An 18,294-nucleotide genomic window follows, 5' to 3' on the forward strand; every position below is an offset into this window, starting at 1 on the left:
ATTGAGGACAAGGGTTTGATCCGGCGTTGCTGTAAGCTGTGGTGTAAGTCGCAGACACAGCTTGGATCCCAAGTTGCTGTGGTGTAGGCCAGTGGCAATGGCTCCGATTGGACCCCAGCCTGGAAACCTCCATATGCAAGTGCGGCCCTAAAAAGACAGGAAAAAAAAAAAAAAAAAAAGGCAGGAAAGTGTCATGCCTTCTTTCTAAACGCATCATGTCGGAGTTCCCGTCGTGGCTCAGTGGTTAACGAATCCAACTGGGAACCATGAGGTTGTGGGTTCGATCCCTGGCCTTGCTCAGTGGGTTAAGGATCCAGTGTTGCTGTGAGCTGTGGTGTAGGTTGCAGATGCGGCTAGGATCCTGAGTTGCTGTGGCTGTGGCGTAGGCCAGCGGCTACAGCTCCGATTGGACCCCTAGCCTAGGAACCTCCATATGCCTTGGGAGCGGCCCCCAAAATGGCAAAAAGACACAATGAATAAATAAATAAATAAACGCATCATGTCACCAGAGAAACGGCCATCATTCAGCAGCTCTTCTGTTCCCCTCTGTCCCTAAGAAGGCCATGGGACTCCTCTTCACTGGCCTTCACTGGAGGGCTGATGTTTTTGCTTTTATCTCCATTGGGTTCGGGACTGTCCCTCAGGTGCTTTTTGTGTGTTTTATGATGCTTCCAATTTTTGATATTATCTGACTTCCAGTGCTGAGGGTGCCCCTGCAATGTTTGATCCAGAAAGAGAAGAGAACTATTGCAACTGAGGAAAAGTGGAAATGAATTTACATTGGATCTTTTCCCCCTTAATGTTCCTCTTTATCATAATATTTCTCTTGATCTAAAGTAGAATAATTTTGATCAAACAGTAACTTTTTAAAGGCTAAATATGTGAATTGTTTTCTATGGGGGAAGCATTTTCCACAAAATAGTAAATACTTCAGTACAAAGCTGAAATGAATCTGATACTTATACCTAAAACAAAGGTGGCATGCTAAATTCGTGGGAATGCTAATAGCTGAATTTAATTTACTCTAAGCAACATTTCAGAAAAGAAAGCTTTTAGTGATACATGGAGTGTTTTCTTTTATGAAAAGAGAAAAAGCAGATTTAATTTCTTTCAATGAGAGAAATGTCATCAGTAGATATTTAGAAAATAATTGTCCAAATTATTTTCCATGACTCAAGTGTCATTAAATTATGTCAGTTTGGGGATTTTGAGCAAGAAGAAAGCAGTTGTGGCTTAGTTCTCTCCTAACCACTGATTTCCTGGCCTCTGGTAGAAAAAAATTTGTGTTAAGAGGAAAGGAACCTGGAGTTCCTGTTGTGGTTCATCAGTAAGGAACCCGACTATTATCTGTGAGGATGCAGGCTCGATCCCTGGCCTTACTCAGTGGGTTAAGGATCCAGCATAGGCCGTGATGTGGCTCAGATCTGGTGTTGCTGTGGCTGTGGTGTGGGCCAGCCGGCAGCTGCAGCTCTGATTTGGCCCCTAACCTGGGAACTTCCATATGCCACAGGCGCAGACTTAAAAAAAAAAGCAAAAAAAAAAAAAAAAAAAAAAAGAGAAAGAAACCTTATTAATTGTGATTTAAGTAGCCATGTTTTATTGTAATATATTCTAGGTAACTCATTCTATTCAGAGTCAGATGTAGCAATAAAACAGTGTATTTATTCATTGTTATTTTATGTTGAGGTAATCAATAATACAAATAAAGAGCTTTTTTGTTCCTTATACGCGTGCTTACTTACGATTCCCTTCTAAGGGATGATATTCTTTATCATTTTAGAAGAAATTATTTTAGGAGACTGAAGCATTCATTGTGGCGGTATGGTTGGTGTTTTCTTTTATGTCTGTGAGCCATCTGGAAGCCATATTTAAGTGTTTAATGTCCCTGCATTGCACACAGTATTTAATGCTTTTATACCTTTTTCATCCATGACTCAGGTCGTTAACCCAGGAAAAAGCCTGGAGATTAACTGCTGCCTTCATTTTTACCCACCTCTGCAAAATTAGCTCACCAGAATGGGGAGACACCAGTGAGGTGACTCCTGGGTTTTGTGAAATATGTGAATAGTAATTAAAAACCTAAATATTGACTGTAAACACCAGTATTAGAATATACCAATTGGTGACCCAAGAAGAACCAGCCATTTAAAGATCACAGTGTAGTAACTGCTGCTGATGTTTAAAATCTCTGCTTAAATAGCAGTGTGGATTCTTCTGGCTACATTTAAAGCACAAGCCCTCTCAGGAGTTCCTTTCGTGGCACAGTGGTTAATGAATCTGACTGGGAACCATGAGGTTGCGGGTTCAATCCCTGGCCTCACTCAGTGGGTTAAGGATCCAGTGTTGCCGTGAGCTGTGGTGTAGGTTGCAAATGAGGCTCGGATCCCGCGTTGCTGTGGCTCTGGCATAGGTTGGTGGCTACAGCTCAGATTCGACCCCTGGCCTGGGAACCTCCGTATGCCTCGGGAGTGGCCCTAGAAAAGGCAAAAAGACAAAAAAATAAAAAATAAATAAAGTACATCTCAACACAGTGGGTAGAGGGTATATGACAAGGTGATTACTGAAAATTCCAAGCTGAAAGATTTTGTAAAGGAAAGCTGTAAGTTTAAGGCTAAGCTTAAGTTTAAGCTTAGAAGGACTCTGAGTTCGTGTGTTAGATCAATGAGGTAGAGAAATATTAGGGCATTTTGAAAGGCATGGCTCTATCTCTTGTTGTTTGAGAGGGATTTTCAGAAGGCGCCTGGCTAGCAGAGCTACACATCCTACCACATAAGGATCTCAAAAGTCGTACTGTCTACCTAGTTCTAGAACCTGATAACTTACTGCCAATACAGTGTGCCATCTCAACCACATTTCGGTTAAGCATGAGTTTGGGGGCACTGATTCCAAGCTTGAATACCATGTGGGGAAGTCCTGGGTAAATTGAAGTGCATACTGCAGAGATCATTGCTGAGAAGAACTCTCAATCCCCAGTAAGATGCAGGCGTGTTTTCGGTTCACATTCTCACATGTGTCTAATGCCCTCAGTGGTGGCCCAGGGTGTACCTGGCAGGTGGTGCTGATGCAGGCAGAGAAACCTTGGCATTTGCTCTCTCCTCTGGTGGGGAGGGGCCCTGGGCTGTGCAGGGCACTCACGAGTAGCACCTGATCTTGTGCGATGGTCGGAGAGCTGGAGGATGTGAACGTTTGCCTGTGGTTCCCTTTCTCCAGGGCACCTGGATGACGACGGATTGCCACATGGCTTCTGCACGGTCACCTACTCCTCCACGGACAGATTTGAAGGCAACTTCGTTCATGGAGAAAAGAACGGCCGGGGCAAGTTCTTCTTCTTTGATGGCAGGTAGCACCCACTGTTTGGTTTTATTTGGGGTTTGGGGGAAGGCGGGGGTTGGGTAGGTACCAAATTACTTTATTTGGAGGAATAATATAAAGGAGAGGATTTAAGTGGATATTTTAGGACAATGTATAGAAAAGTCAAAGTAACCCCAATACACATGTACTGCTTTGGGGACCTGGGACATCACCCCCTGTTAGCAAACCTAACTTGGGTCCACTGGCTTATGTACAGTAAAGCCAATCTGCTGACACCGGGTTGTGGTGAAGGAAAGGGCAGCGTTTCTTGTAGGTGCCGAGCAAGGAGTTCAGGGCAGCTAGTGCTCAAAATCCCTGAGCTCCCAGCTGGGTTTCAGGAAAGTATTTTTAAAGGCCAGGTGAGGGAGGGGTGTCGAAGGTATGTGATCAGCTTGTGCACAATTCTGATGGTGAGGTAGCAGGGTGGTGTGACAGGGGTTAACATTATCCATCCTTAGGCACCAGTAGGTCTGGGGGCTCCCTGCTCATGGTCATCCAGTAAAGTCTTCCATCTGGTGGTGGTTTAGCATCTCTAAAACAACTCAGGAAATATGCATCAGGTGCCGTTATCTAGGTACTTCAGAGAGAAGCTAAAGCAGAAGACATGGTGGAGGGATCTATCCTGGGAAGGCCCCATAGGGTCCTGCTCGGTTACACTCCTCATGGCCATGGCCTAGGACTCAGCTCGGCCATCCCTGCCCCTGAGGTGTGCTCATCAAGAGGTCCTCTGCCAGGCCAGATTCAGGGCGCAGATCTTGCACAAGGTGGTTAGGTGGCAACGCAAGTCTTTGACGGATTTCACCTCCTCGTTCGGATAATGAGTCTTGTAAAATCATGTTTGTCAGGGCCCAGTGTGTGCACCCCAGTACTGGCTGAGTCATGCTCTTTTCCAAGCATAACTCGGGTTTGGATATTGTGTTGGCTACAGGATTGCTTCACAGACCTGTGACACAGTGAACTGGCGTGCCAAGAATGGGCCCCAGGCTGGCCAAGTGGGGCCTGAGGCTCCTAAGCGCCTCCCTCCCTGTGTCAAGCTAGTCCTATCTGGCTCTGGCCACTTTCATCCCATTGGCCTGGTGTGCCTTACACGTGCAATGAGTGCAAGGGGGTCATGACCAGGGAAAGCTAGGGCTCTAGGTGAGGCCAATAGCCATCTATAGACTAGAAAGAAACTCATTGCCTTTTTTTTTTCTTTTGGAGGCACTAATTCATTCATTTTTCACCTACCACTGAAATATCTGTAGAGACTTAGGTCGGATAGTAGACTCCAAGAGTGATGTTATTAGCAAGGACCTGAAGAGCTTGCCCTGCAGACAGATAGGGGCTAAGACCTCAAGGGGAGAAGGTTGTCAGAATCATTGCTTTTATAACATGGGATGAAGCAGTGGGGTGACAGGTTCTCAAAAGATCATCATCACCTTCTTTTTAAGCCCAATAATGATCATGGTATAAGACACCTGCTCAAAGGATTTGTGGAAAAGTTAATGAGTGAATCTTATGACTGAAATAAAGGCTGTGGAATCTATTAGGTCTTCCTAAGTGGGGTCAGGATGTGGTCACGGAGAAGTCAGTTGTTCTGACATGAAGCAGTACCTTAATTTACATTGTTCTACTAATTTTTCTCCATTACTGCTCCCAGCGTTTAGGATCTGATGTATCGGGTAAAGTAAAATGGGCACTCAGTGCTTTTACAGCCAGTCGGGAGGATTTAGTCTGGAAAAATGCCTCCAAAAAGGCTGAAGTCAAGAAACTAAGAAAGTTTCTCTTAGAGTTTTTAAAAGTTGTTCAGGAGTTCCCCGGTAGCCTAGCAGCCAAGGAGCTGGCATTGTCCCTGCTATGGCATGGATTTGATCCTTGGGAACTTCTGCAAAACAAAGGTGCGGCCTGAGGTTTTCACTGTGGCACAATGAGTTAAGAATCCAGCTGCAGGAATTCCCGTCGTGGCTCAGTGATTAACAAATCTGTCTAGGCGCCATGAGGTTGCGGGTTCAGTCCCTGGCCTCGCACAGTGGGTTGAAGATTCGATATTGCTGTGAGCTGTGGTGTAGGTCACAGATGTGGCTTGGATCCTGCATTGCTGTGGCTGTGGTGTAGGCCAGCAGCTACAGCTCCGATTAGACCCCTAGCCTGGGAACCTCCATGTGCCATGGGTGTGGCCCTAAAAGAACCAAAAAAAAAAAAAAAAAGTCCTGCTGCAGAGGCACATGTTGTATCCCTGGCCCAGCACAGTCCGTTAAAGGAGCCGGCATTGCTGCAGCTGTGGTGTAGGTCTAGTCTGTGGCTCAGATTCAGCCCGTGGCCTGGGAACCCCTATATGGTGCAAGCGCAGTCTTTAAAGAAAAAAAAAAAAGAAAGCAGCCTCCCCCCCTAATTTTTTTTAAAGAAGTTGTTCAATCCTGTAGTACTAGCTTATGTCCCCATCAGAGGGTTTGTTTGCAGGCACAGGAGCCTGTGTTTGCAAAATCCCAGTGTATGACAGAAGATTTGGCATGATGCCTTCTAATCTTATATAAAACCTGAACCTGGATGTGTGATTTTTTTTAACATACTTTATCGAGGTATGATTCACATACAAAAAAGCTGTACATATTTAACATATACAACTTCATGAATTTGGAGTTCAATATATGTTCCTGAAACTATTACCACAATCTATGCCATAGACTAGGTGTGTGTGGGGGGGGCTTTTTTGTGGGTTTTTTGTTTTTGTTTTTGTTTTTTGTCTTTTAGGGCCGCACCGTCAGCATATGGCGGCTCCCAGGCTAGGGGTCCAATTGGAACTGTAGCCATCGGCCTATGCTACAGTCGGGCAGGATCCGAACTGCTTCTGCGACCTACACTTCAGCTCACTGCAACACCGAATCCTTAAACCACTGAGCGAGGCCAGGGATCGAATCTGTGTCCTCATGGATCCTAGTCGGGTTCGTTAGCCACAGTGGGAACTCCATGGGTGTGTGTTTTGTGAGAAGCTTTCAAACAAATATAAATTTATATCAGGAAAATTCTGAAATCCATTTTTCCCTTTACACTGAATATTATAAATGAATAAGAATTTTAAATATTCAAATTTGAAATATTCAGATGTGGATCAGATTCAGAATTGTAAATATTCAGGAAAAGTGACCTGGAAAGATAGAAACAGAATATTTTAAGTTACATATATAGCAAATAATTGGTAGAAAAAAAGAACTTCAAGAAATACAGAAATGGGAGTTCCCATCGTGGCTCAGCAGAAACAAATCTGACTAACATCCATGAGGACGCAGGTTCAATCCCTGATCTCGTTCAGTGGGTTAAGGATCCAGCATTGCCATGAGCTGTGGTGTAGGTTTCAGAAACCAACAGTTGACTAATCTTAAGTTACAACCAGCTTGTTAAATTGGAAACCCAAAGTCAGGCCACTCGCCCTTCACCAGGTATTTTATCTTACAAATGAGGAATGAATGAGAAAATTGATTTTGTGTGTGTGTGTGTGTGTGTGTGTGTGTGTGTGTGTGTGTGTGTGTGTGTCTTTTTAGGGCCACACCTGCGGCATACAGAAGTTCCCAGGCTAGGGGTCAAATCAGAGCTGCACTTGCTGGCCTACACCACAGCTCACAGCAATGCCAGATCCTTAACCCACTGAGAAGGTCAGGGATCGAACCTGCGTCCTCATGGATACTAGTCGGGTTCGTTACTGCTGAGCCATGTCAGGAACTCCTGACCTGATTTTTAAAATTCTTTTCAAGCAGTTACGGTTTTCCATCTCCCCACCCCCATTCCTTTTTAAAGGAAAGAAGATTGTCCTAAGATTAGGTAATTAGAACTTCCTAAATCTGCTCTGGTCCTGAGATAAAACCCCTTTACATGGCGAAGAGAAAGGAAGCTGGAAGATTTGTTGGTGTGGTTCTGATGACCTCTGGCATCAGTGATTTGCTGGAGTATTTTGTGGTATTATAAAATTTTTAGCATGCAAAATACTTTGATATACACATCTCTAATTTTTATACTAGTCCCAGATTCATGGATGTTCATGTTAATGTATTTTTTCCTGAATTGTTCTCATTTCAACCAAGATCTGTGGATATAAAAACAATTGAGCAGGATTTCCCAACATCTTGAATGGTAACAAGAAAGCGCTATTTCAGTGCAGATCGACTTTGGATATTAGGACATCATGTGGTTTTAGCCTGATTATGAGAAAGAGATAAGTTACTTCATTCACTCCTTTTTTTAAAGTATTATTGATGCTTCCCTTTAACATGCCAGTTAGATTTCAAATATTATTTGCCTCTCCATGACTTCATCCTCTCTGTCCAAGTCATTTTCGGATGTTGATTTGCTTTGCTAATGAATCCAGCTAAGAGGACTCCTTGTCACTCATCAGATAACCTAAGAGAGGCTGTCCATCTGAGGAGCCACAGAGGAGGCTGCTATTTTCTTTTTTTTTTTTTTGTCTTTTTTGTCTTTTGTCTTTTGTTGTTGTTGTTGTTGTTGCTATTTCTTGGGCCGCTCCCTCGGCATATGGAGGCTAGGGGTTGAATCGGAGCTGTAGCCACCGGCCTACGCCAGAGCCACAGCAACACGGGATCCGAGCCGCGTCTGCAACCTACACCACAGCTCACGGCAACGCCGGATCGTTAACCCACTGAGCGAGGGCAGGGACCGAACCCGCAACCTCATGGTTCCTAGTTGGATTCGTTAACCACTGCGCCACAACGGGAACTCCCAGTGGCTGCTATTTTCCAGGTGACAGGTCCACGCAGGTGTTCTTGTGTTTGGTTTTTAGAACGTGCTTGATCACATTTCAGAGAAATTGGAGTTGGAACAGACTTCTGAAGTCCTGTATGCCAACCTCCCACATAAGGCAAAAGTCCCTTCTAGATTGCTTTTGTTGGAACCAGCCTCAACAAATAGATTCATCTGCAATCTAAGAAACAGTTCTGGTTGAGGCACAGGTTTTTGTGACGTATAAGAAGAAGAAAGGGAGTGGGAAAGAGATGGATAATTCTGAATGCCTGCCATTCGCTCAACACTGGACATGTAGCCTTCATAGCAATCCATGAAGTACATTTTATAATCCTTTTTTATTTATGAAGGAACTAAGGCACAGAGGGTTATCACTTGCCCCAGGTGACCTCCGTGGTAAGGGCTGGAGCCGAGATTCAAGCCAAGGTGAGTTCACTTCCAGAGCCACCCCACTTTGGGCTGCATCTGCCACCTTCCTCCAACAGGAAGCAAGGAAATAGCTCTGATCCTGATGGCCTTTCTTCTGTGCTTTCATTTTGCTTGAGGCCATTCATGAGCTACCCTTGTGCAGAGTTCAGAGGTGGCCTGGGGTGAATTCACTTCATTTTCTGTAGGAGCTTGACGTCTTGGTGGGAGCTTGGCAGATTGCTGGGAGCTTTTCCCGAGGAATCAAGCAGAAGAGCCCTGATCTAGTGAGCTGGTCTACCCGAATTTGTTTCCTCATTTGAAAAATGGGGATAATTATATCTACCTCTCCAAGTTGCGAAGATTGAATGAAAAAACTCGTAAGGACTTTACAGAGTGCAGGGTACTTAGTCGGCATTTGTGGGAAGGCCCCCTTTTTTTTGCTATTACTCTATGAAGGAAAAGCCAAAACTGGTTAGTCTTCTAAGAACACTTTTGTGTATTCAGATATTATTAAAAATGAAAATATTTGAGGAGAATGAAGATGTATTTAGGTAAATAATTAAAATTTTTTCATTTCGGGAGTTCCCGTTGTGGCTCAATGGTAACAAATCTGACTGTTGTCCATGAGGACGAAGGTTTGATCCCTGGCCTTGCTCAGTGGGTTAAGGATCTGGCATTGCCATGAGCTGTGGTGAGGGTCGCAGGTGTGACTCGAATCTGGCGTTGCTGTGGCTGTGGTGTAGGTCAGTGGCTGCAGCTCTAATGCCACCCCTAGCCTGGGAACCTCCATATGCTACAGGTGCAGCCCTAAAGGGACAAAAAAAAAAAAGATATGACCTGTCCTGTACTAGACTCCGGTGACTGTGGTTGCAGAGGTCAGGGTAGGCTCTGTGGGAGGTAGGGCTCCATGTGGGGGATGGGCAGGCTTTGGGGAGACCAGTGATGAGCATACTTCTTCCAAAACCCAACCCCAAATCCAATTTCAGCAAGAAAGATTAGAAAGCTGTTTCTACATAGCTACTCCTCATACATGACCAGATTATTAGCAACTGAGTGGCTACAAAAGTGTCGTTTTTTCAGTTGATTTCTTTTTTGAATAGAAAAAGTTCAGAGGTGGAAGAATGTTCATTATTTTCCCAAAGTTATTTTTGTTTGGGACGGGGAAAAAAAAAGTGTGACCCATACCTTTTTTTCCTGAAAGTGCCCTGAGGAATTTTAAAGTCTGGTTACATATGTTTTAGGGGAAGAATCAGGGGAAATGTAGTATGAAAAGCAAAGATACACAGGGGTGTACCTGGGGCCAGTGAATAAACTAATATGAGCAGGGAATTCTGGAGCAAAAAGTTAGCAAACTTTTTCTGCAGAGGGTGAGAGAGTAAATATTTTAGGCTTCCGGGGCCACATGCGGCCTCTGTTCTAACTATTCAGCTCTGCTGTTGTCATATGAAAGCAGCCACAGAGGATACGGAAAGGAATGTCCGTGGCTGTGTTCCAGCAAAACTGTATTTACAAAAACAGGCAGCAGGCCATGGTTTGCCAGCCTCCTCTGGAGGAAAAAGTTAGAAAGGTAACATCTTTAAACACCAGGCTAAGAAGCTTTTACTTTATTTCCTCAGTGACAGAGGATTTCAAAGCTGCATCGTGTTTATTGCCCTGGAGACCCCAGTTCATGTGAGAACATGGCCCTTTTTTGGTATGAGATTCCATCCAAGCTACCAAAAAAATTTACCAAAGGAGCGAAGCTGTTTGCTCAGGCAGGTGCTGGGAAATAGTGCAGTCAGCTGTGCTCTCCAGTGCCTTAAGAATTTGCGTTTGTGAATCTTGGGTCTGTTGAGCTACGGCAAATAGCAGTTTGTTCTCAGTACTGTGATACTAATAAGGATGGGCAGTGCTGCTGTGAGCAAGAGCGGAATAAGCCACTGGACATGGTTTAGAGGAAATAGGTGCAAATGCACATTATCCTCTGATTCGCAAGACCCATGCCTTGTAGGTTTGATCGTAAACCTGAGAAATATTGACAGACTAATCTGTCAGGGGATAATTCTGCCCAAACACACGCAGTAACATTTTCAACACTGCTGAGAATTCAAAGTCGATAGGGTCACAAGGTTTCGCAAATAAAAATCTAGGGCAAAATGCTTTCAGATAAGCAACAAAAAATGTTTTAGTATAACTACGGCTTCTTCAATGCTTGGGACATACTTATGCTAAAAAAAAGTTGTTTTTATCTGAAAATCAAACTGACCTGAGCATCCTATATTTGATCTGGAAATCCCCTCAATGGAGGTAGACTAGATTAAATAGCTTTTTGCACTGTTTATTGCATCATTATGTCGGTTGATTGGTTGTCCTTCACCAAGGTTGTTCTTTTTTTTTTCATTGCAGGAAGTCTAATGACAGTTGGATCTCATTAATTCTGACCTCACTGATTTAGAATTTTGATTATTGATGCAAGGGCTATGCTAAAGTGCATTTCTTTCTCTTCATGAATTTACTAGGCCTATTTATCACTAATAGTACAAACAAAGCTGAAAGAGAGCTATTTATCTCCTTGGGCGACTACAAAGAGTGTAATTACAATGTAATCAGAAACTATCACTATTTAGACTCTGCTTTTCATTTCATTATTATAGATCATCTTGCCATTCATTGCAGCAAGGCAAGGTTTTTCCAGGCTGAGGCAGGTGCAGCCACCTCAGCCCTCAAGTCCCCCTTGGGTCCCACCTGTCCCCAGTACCTGTCTTCTGTTTTTGTGTTTGTTTCATCCATCATGCTTTCTATATCCTCTCACAATGCTCCCACTTAAAGGCATCCTACAAATGTTAGTTGAGTTAATGAATGAGCGCTATCTGCACATGTTAAAATGATCAAACTTTTTTTGTTGCTAAGCATCTTAACATTTTAAACGTAAAAACGAACTTGAGCTGGTCCTTCTCTGTATTCCAAATTTCCGTTCATGATAAGAATTTTTTTGATAAAGTTAGTTTCATTGCATATGGCCTTTGCGAGGCTGACACTGAAAATGTTATTAAAATTCCAGAAGAGGGTTCCCGTTGTGGCACAGTGGGTTAAGAATCTGACTGCAAAGCCTCAGGTCACTATGAAGGTGTGGGCTCAATCCCTGGCTTGGTACAGTGGGTTAAGGATCCAGTGTTGCCACAGCTGAGGCATAGTTTGCAAGTGCAGCTCAGAGTCAGTCCCTGGCCCAGGAACTTCCATGTGCCAAGGGTGAGGCCATAAATTTTAAAAATTGAAAAAAAAAGGGAGTTCCCATCGTGGCGCAGCGGAAACGAATCTGACTAGGAACCATGAGGTTGCAGGTTCATTCCCTGGCCTCACTCAATGGGTTAAGGATCCTGTGTTGCCATGAGCTGTGGTGTAGGTCACAGACACGGCTTGGATCTGGCATTGTTGGGGCTGTGGTGTAGGCCGGCGGCAACAGCTGTGATTAGACCCCTAGCCTGGGAACCTCCATATACTTCGGGTGTGGCCCTTAAAAAAAAAAAAAGCAAATGAATAAATAAAATTCCAGAAATGCTTTATGAGGAGAGAAGAAATTTCTTGTAAAATCCTCATGAGCACCCCAGTGGGCTTTCTTCTGTTCTAGGACTATAGGTCTACAAATTTGATCAGGCTGCTAAGGATATTAGCAAGGTTTTAGCCTGCCATCTTCTTTACTTGCCGCCAAATCCCATGATCTCACACACACATATGTAGAAGATCCCCATGTATCGTCCAAAGAGATGGAAGGGGCTACTTTTGCTTGGATACCAATTATGGTTGTCACTGATAATGATGCATTAATGGCTTAAACCCAATATGTAGACATCTACACATTCTAAGCCACATTTGTAAAGATCTCTATATACAAGCCATCTGAAGGACCCTTGAGAACTCCCAAGGAATTCTGGACCATCCTTGAGGGACTTCAAGCATGAATAGTTTATATGTGGAAAGGGCAACACCATCAATTGCCTGGCATTGTTCCGCATCTAGCCTGAGAACATATCTAGATGAGGTTCCTTCTGTTTCCACCTGTGGGTTTTTTCTTCTCCATTTCCACCAGCTGAGAAACTAGATTACTAGGAACCAGGAGATTAGGAATTAAGTCTCCCTCTCTGTTTCTAATCCTACCCATATGTGGGACTATTTTTTCCTAGCAATCTCAGCTAACGCAAGAGGACGCAGCGCTTTCGGGTCAGCCCTGGGCCGGAGCTGGGCGTGCGACCCGTCGGACGCGATCCTTTCTCTTCCGAGGGTTGAGTCACAGTCTGACTATCCTCTTTTGTCCTCCCTTCTCTCACAGCACCTTGGAGGGATATTATGTGGACGATGCCCTGCAGGGCCAGGGAGTTTACACGTATGAGGACGGGGGCGTTCTCCAGGGCATGTATGTAGACGGCGAGCTGAATGGACCAGCCCAGGAGTACGACACGGATGGGAGACTGATCTTCAAAGGGCAGTACAAAGATAACATTCGGCATGGAGTGTGCTGGATATACTACCCAGTAAGCCTCGTGACTGTTTGCTGAGCTGAAAAGTAGCATGGTTTAAGACAATGCTTTGAGTCTTGGCAATAACGAGTAAGATGTATTCTCTGCGTTAGAAAATGTGAGGCTCTGCAACTTGAGAGTCAGTAGCTGAAGCCACCAGCTTGGGAGGGAGACTGTCTCACTGTTGCCGTAGACTGTTGTCCCTCCGTCTAGTAGGAATTCCTTCAGAGTGGCTTTGGAAAGGAAGTGATTAGTCATGATGAAAACAAACTGGGACAAATTGGTTTTACTGTACCAAGAAAATAAAGACAAAAATATATTGCTTTTTAAAAATACTCCTTTGGTATAGAGAAAGAGATGGTGAAATGTTTCATTGTTGCAATTAATTTTATTCTTTCTCATATGTAGGAATGAATCCAGACATTTCCCATCTTTGTGGACTTACTACACTATTGTTACTTGATTTTACAATCCTACTCCCTACTTTATAAGCTGCTTTATGGTTTATGTTGCTTAAATTAAGGTGATTCAAATGAACTTGCCTTTGAGCATTTGATAACATTTTATGATCTTTCTGGAGCTGACTAGAGCAAAAAGGTGTGGCAAAGCCATGATTGGGAATTAAGGCTGTCATTTTTGTTGGCATTTCAAATACCCCATCTGTTCTTTAGTGAATTCCAGAAAATATTTCAGAAAATAGACCTGGGAAAATATTTTATCTAACATTTTATTTTGTCCAGAGCTTAAGTCAAAATACGTTTTTTCCCCTTACTCTTAACCCTATTTTCTTATGATTTGAAAGTATTAATAAAAACAAAGCATCTAGGAGTTACCTTGTGGCTCAGCGGGTTAAGGATCTAGCATTGTCACTGCTGTGGCTCAGGTCGCTGGCCTGGGAACTTCCTCATGCCAAAGGTGCAGCCAAAATAACAAAGCTCCCGAAGTATCTACTCCATGTATAACAAGAAAAGTTGTCCCAGCTAAATCCACTTATACATTATTGTTCTTTAAAAAATAAATTATACTGTAGGCATAAAAGAATATTGTAAAACATTTTTTAAAATAATTACTAGGAAGTTCCCATTGTGGCTCAGTGGTAATGAACCCAACTAGTATCCATGAGGATACAGGTTCAATTCCTGACCTTGCTCAGTGGCTTAAGGATCCAGTGTAGCTGTGAGCTGTAGTGTAGGTTGCAGTCACAGCTCAGATCCAGCGTTGCTGTGGCTGTGGTATAGGCCAGCAGCTGCAGCTATGATTCGATCCCTAGCCTGGGAACTTCCATATGCTGTACGTGCAGCCCATAAACACACACAACACACACACACACAAACATAAAGCATTTACACATTCTTTTGGTGAAGTCTGCAGTAGCCCAGAAGTCCTTTCAGTTAGAGAGGGAGGAGAGGTGGAGGTACTTAGCAGTTTAGGAAGCCTTGAACTTTTGTTCCTGTGTGAGTAGGCAGGATAAGCATCTTGCTGCCCAGCGCTGGGGAGCTGCTTATATGACAGTGAATCTTGAAGTCAGGGAAGGTGGAACTCCTCATGAGGGTGGGTCTAGGAAAGACCCAGATTCTCCTACCACCTGTCATTTTACTTGGCACCGAGATCCATTTAAATCCCTAGAGGAGATTGAAAGATGCACTAAGGTAAATGGATCCGATTCACTCAGTGGGGTTGCATTTTGAAACTGAAAGTATGTGGCTACATTTTAGCCTTTAGCTTTAATTATTGTTTATTTAAACGCTAAGAGAAGACTCTGCCTTAGGAAGGGAGAAATGCTGGGGAGTCATAAGCTTTCAAAATTAACTTGGTGGATAACTTTTTATATAGTATCTGTTGGCCTTGGGGGGTGGGGGTGTCATCACCCACCTCTGATCTCCTCCCTGGAGTGGGAATTAATTAAGAAATGGAGGCGTCAAGGATTAAGATGTTGATTGCATTGTGGCAGTGTTGGATTGGAGATGTGGTTTGGGCTTTCTGCTCTTGCCCCTCTGAACTAAACGGATGGACCAGCTGCCCACAGAGCAGCCAGAAAGCTGCAGTTTCCCCTGGGGGAGTAGGGCTGCCTGAGGGAGCTTCCCCAAGGAGAGGACAGGAATGAAAAGGGGAGCAGGTGTGGCCTTCAGGTACCGCCACTTCCCAGGACAGGTGAGCGAAAATGCAGAACATATGAGAGCAGCAGGCGCTGTCTTGTTAACCCCACTGACGGTGTCAGTGGGTGTAGGACCCTGCCTTCTCACTAATCAGGTGAGCGATTCCTCCTCCCACAAGGGGGAGCCACTGAGCAGAGGCAGGAAAGGAGCAGCCTCTTCCCCAGCTCCCCCGACACAGCCCACAAGGAAGTGTGTGTGACCGTGAGGTCAAAGCAGGAACAAGGGGAAGCAAAAATAATGATCCTCCCTACAGGATTTGTAAGTTTATTTCTTCCAAAATTCTACCTTGGAACAGTGATGGAAAGTTTTTACATAAAAACTCAGAGTTCCCTGGTGGCTCAGTGGGTTAAGGAACCTGTGTGGTCACTGATGTGGCACAGGTTCAATCCCTGGCCCAGGAACTTCGTCATGCCTTGAGCACAGGAAAAAAAAAAAAAAAAAAAAAAAATTAAAAGCTCATAACTCCTTTTGGAAATAAAAGAAGAATCTTTGCTTTATCATTCTAGACAAATATATTCATTTGCCCCCAAAACTGGAAATTTTAAGGAGGAAAAAATGTGAGACCCTAGAAAGACAGAATCCTGTTATGCATAAATAGTAATGGTGGCGGCTTATATTAGTCACAGTGTCTAAGAAGCACAAATGCTCTCACACTATTCATCTCAGTAATCATCATGGGAAGCCTGAAGGCAGACTTCACAGAAAGTATCATCCCCATTCAGGCTGGGTCATGAAGAATTAACTAGAGGAGAAAGAGCAAAATACATCCCTAATGCACTTTCTATCCAGGAAAAATGCTTCCACGTATTTTTCTCTCCATGGAAGTGCTCCGATTCATTTTTTAATTTGTAGCCTTTTTCTCCAAAGAGCAATTAGACTATAGCAGAGCTCTTTTACCTGGTGGTATGTCTTCTGCTGTCTGTCACTAAACAGCATTTGGAATCCCTCTGAAGTCATCCCATGTCACCGATTTGAGTAGCCGCTTCTAGAACCTTTGAGTTGGGGAAATAACTAAGGAGAGGTCATGGCATTTCCCTGCTTGTCAAGCTCAGGGAGGTCTTAGATTTTCAGTTATACCATAAGGATTTTATGGATGGATTAAAAAAAGGAAACATCTCTTGGACCCTAGGTTAGATTTTAAAAATTATTTATTAGTCTCTTTTCTAGTATCCCAATTCAACTTTAAAAGTATTCATACCACCTACTGTGTCCCTAACACTGGTACCAGGATACAGAATTCTGTGACAGCCTCTGCCCTAAAGCACTTAGTGACCCCCAGGAATGAGGCGAACGACAGTAAAACAGGAAGCGCAGCTGGCCCGTCTCCTGGAAGGAGGCAGAGGGAGCAGTAAACGAAGAAGAGTGGGAAGAACGAAATGATGGGAAAGGGAGTAGAATTTAATTGATCTTTTTTCACTTTTCCTTCTAATTCCAAAAAGATTGATGGTATAGGATTTCTCAGAAAGACCGTGTGCAGAAGCCCTTTTGCTTATCCTGTAGAAAATGCGGAGAGCTCTGTTTACTCATGTACACTGATTAGTTGATAGGCACCTTTGAACTAAAGATTTTCTGAATAGACCAGAAATCTAGAATTCAGCATTTGAAAAGTGAGATCATAGGAAGGGTGAGTAAGACTCTCACTGTAGATCCTCAACCCATTTGATATTGGCCCAAAGTAACACTTAGTTATGTTTCCTTTAAATGTTCGTAACTAATATTACAAATATGTTTCTTAGATAACGAATGCAAGATAGAGTCTGAGTAACTTGTCCAGGATTATAAAGTACAGCTCCCTTTCTGATTCCTTTCTTTTTTTTTTTTTGGCCACCCCAAGGCATATGGAGTTCCCAGGCCAGGGATCAGATCCCAGCCACAGCCTCAAACCAAGCCAAGGCTGTGACAACACTGGATCCTTAGCCCACTCTGCCAGCCAGGGGCTCGAACCCAAGTCCCAGCAGTCCCAAGACACTGCCAATCCTGGTATGCCACAGCAGGAGCTTCCCATCTCTGGTTCTAAATAAGGTTTATATGCCCCCGTGCATGTAACTTCCAGTAGTTTATTTGTGTGGAGCTGGATGGAGAAGAGAAAATGCATCAGGTTGTTCGTGTTTGTGTAAAAGCTTTGAGTTCTTAAACTCTTATGACTCCTATTAGTGGTACTAACCTTGGGGGAGCACTAGAGAAATGTCTTGAACTCGTGCCATATAGATAAATACTATATATAATATTTTCTGGCTTTGGGTTTTTCCCATCAGGATGGAGGTAGCCTTGTAGGAGAAGTAAATGAAGATGGGGAGATGACAGGAGAGAAGATAGCCTATGTGTACCCGGATGAGAGGACTGCCCTGTATGGAAAGTTCATTGATGGAGAGATGATAGAAGGGAAACTGGCTACTCTCATGTCCATGGAAGAAGGAAAGCCTCACTTTGAACTGATGCCTGGAAGTAAGTTAAATCTGATTCATGCGGGTTGTGCTAATTCCAAAGCAGGCTGGAAAGCCTTCTTTGGAAGAAGTTAGCTTCTTTGTCTAGTCCATGTTCATGGTTTATTAGTCAGGGTTGCTGTGTAACAGACCCCTCAGCATCTCTGTTTTACAGTAGCAAACACAGATATGCTAAGTAGCTGTATTCAGCTGGTCCAGGCTGGGCATGGCCAGGCCAGATTGGACTTGAGGCTTCTAGTTAGGTTGGAATCTGCCCTGTGTCTTAATTCTGAGGCCCTGTCTGAAGGGACACTTGTGACCTGGTCAGGATTTTTCAGATGGTCCCAGGAAACCAGAGCCTGAGCAGACACCTGTGATACCTCTTAAAGCCTCAACATGGAATTGACACAATGTCCTTTCACCCACTTTTCATTGGCCAAAGCAAATCACATGACCAAGCTGAACATCCATGAGACAGGGAAATACACACCATGCCCTTTAGTGGCAGATGCTGAAAGGTCACCTGACAAGGGCATAGCCATGTAATTCTAATGCAGGAAAGGAGTGAAGAAATGACAGCTGTCATTCAGTCAATTTTAAATATTATATCTTAGGGGAAAAAAACTATAGTTTAATGATTTTAAAGAAGCAAATCAGGTAGATCTCCAAGTTGGTACAGACTGTAAAGCTGATTCAGCCTGAGCTGTGATGGCAAAGATAAATGCACACTGTCAC

General features: G+C 43.7%; 1 protein-coding gene across 4 annotated transcripts in view; it reads left to right on the top strand.

The window, feature by feature from the left end:
• SETD7 (SET domain containing lysine methyltransferase 7) overlaps positions 1 to 18,294 on the top strand; it is a 48,925-nt gene that overhangs the window by 7,041 nt on the left and 23,590 nt on the right. For 3 of the 4 annotated variants that reach the window (XM_021101560.1, XM_005656533.3, XM_021101559.1), the window contains exons 3-5: positions 3,211 to 3,340; positions 12,794 to 12,995; positions 17,392 to 17,581. In XM_021101560.1, coding sequence (XP_020957219.1) covers positions 3,211 to 3,340; positions 12,794 to 12,995; positions 17,392 to 17,581 — 522 coding nt within the window. Of the gene's footprint in view, positions 1 to 3,210; positions 3,341 to 12,793; positions 12,996 to 17,377; positions 17,582 to 18,294 lie in introns of all 4 variants that reach the window. The other variant, XR_002346776.1, reaches the window with a different exon arrangement.

This window comes from Sus scrofa, chromosome 8 (assembly GCF_000003025.6).
Source record: "Sus scrofa isolate TJ Tabasco breed Duroc chromosome 8, Sscrofa11.1, whole genome shotgun sequence".
In the NCBI taxonomy this organism is placed as follows: domain Eukaryota; kingdom Metazoa; phylum Chordata; class Mammalia; order Artiodactyla; family Suidae; genus Sus; species Sus scrofa.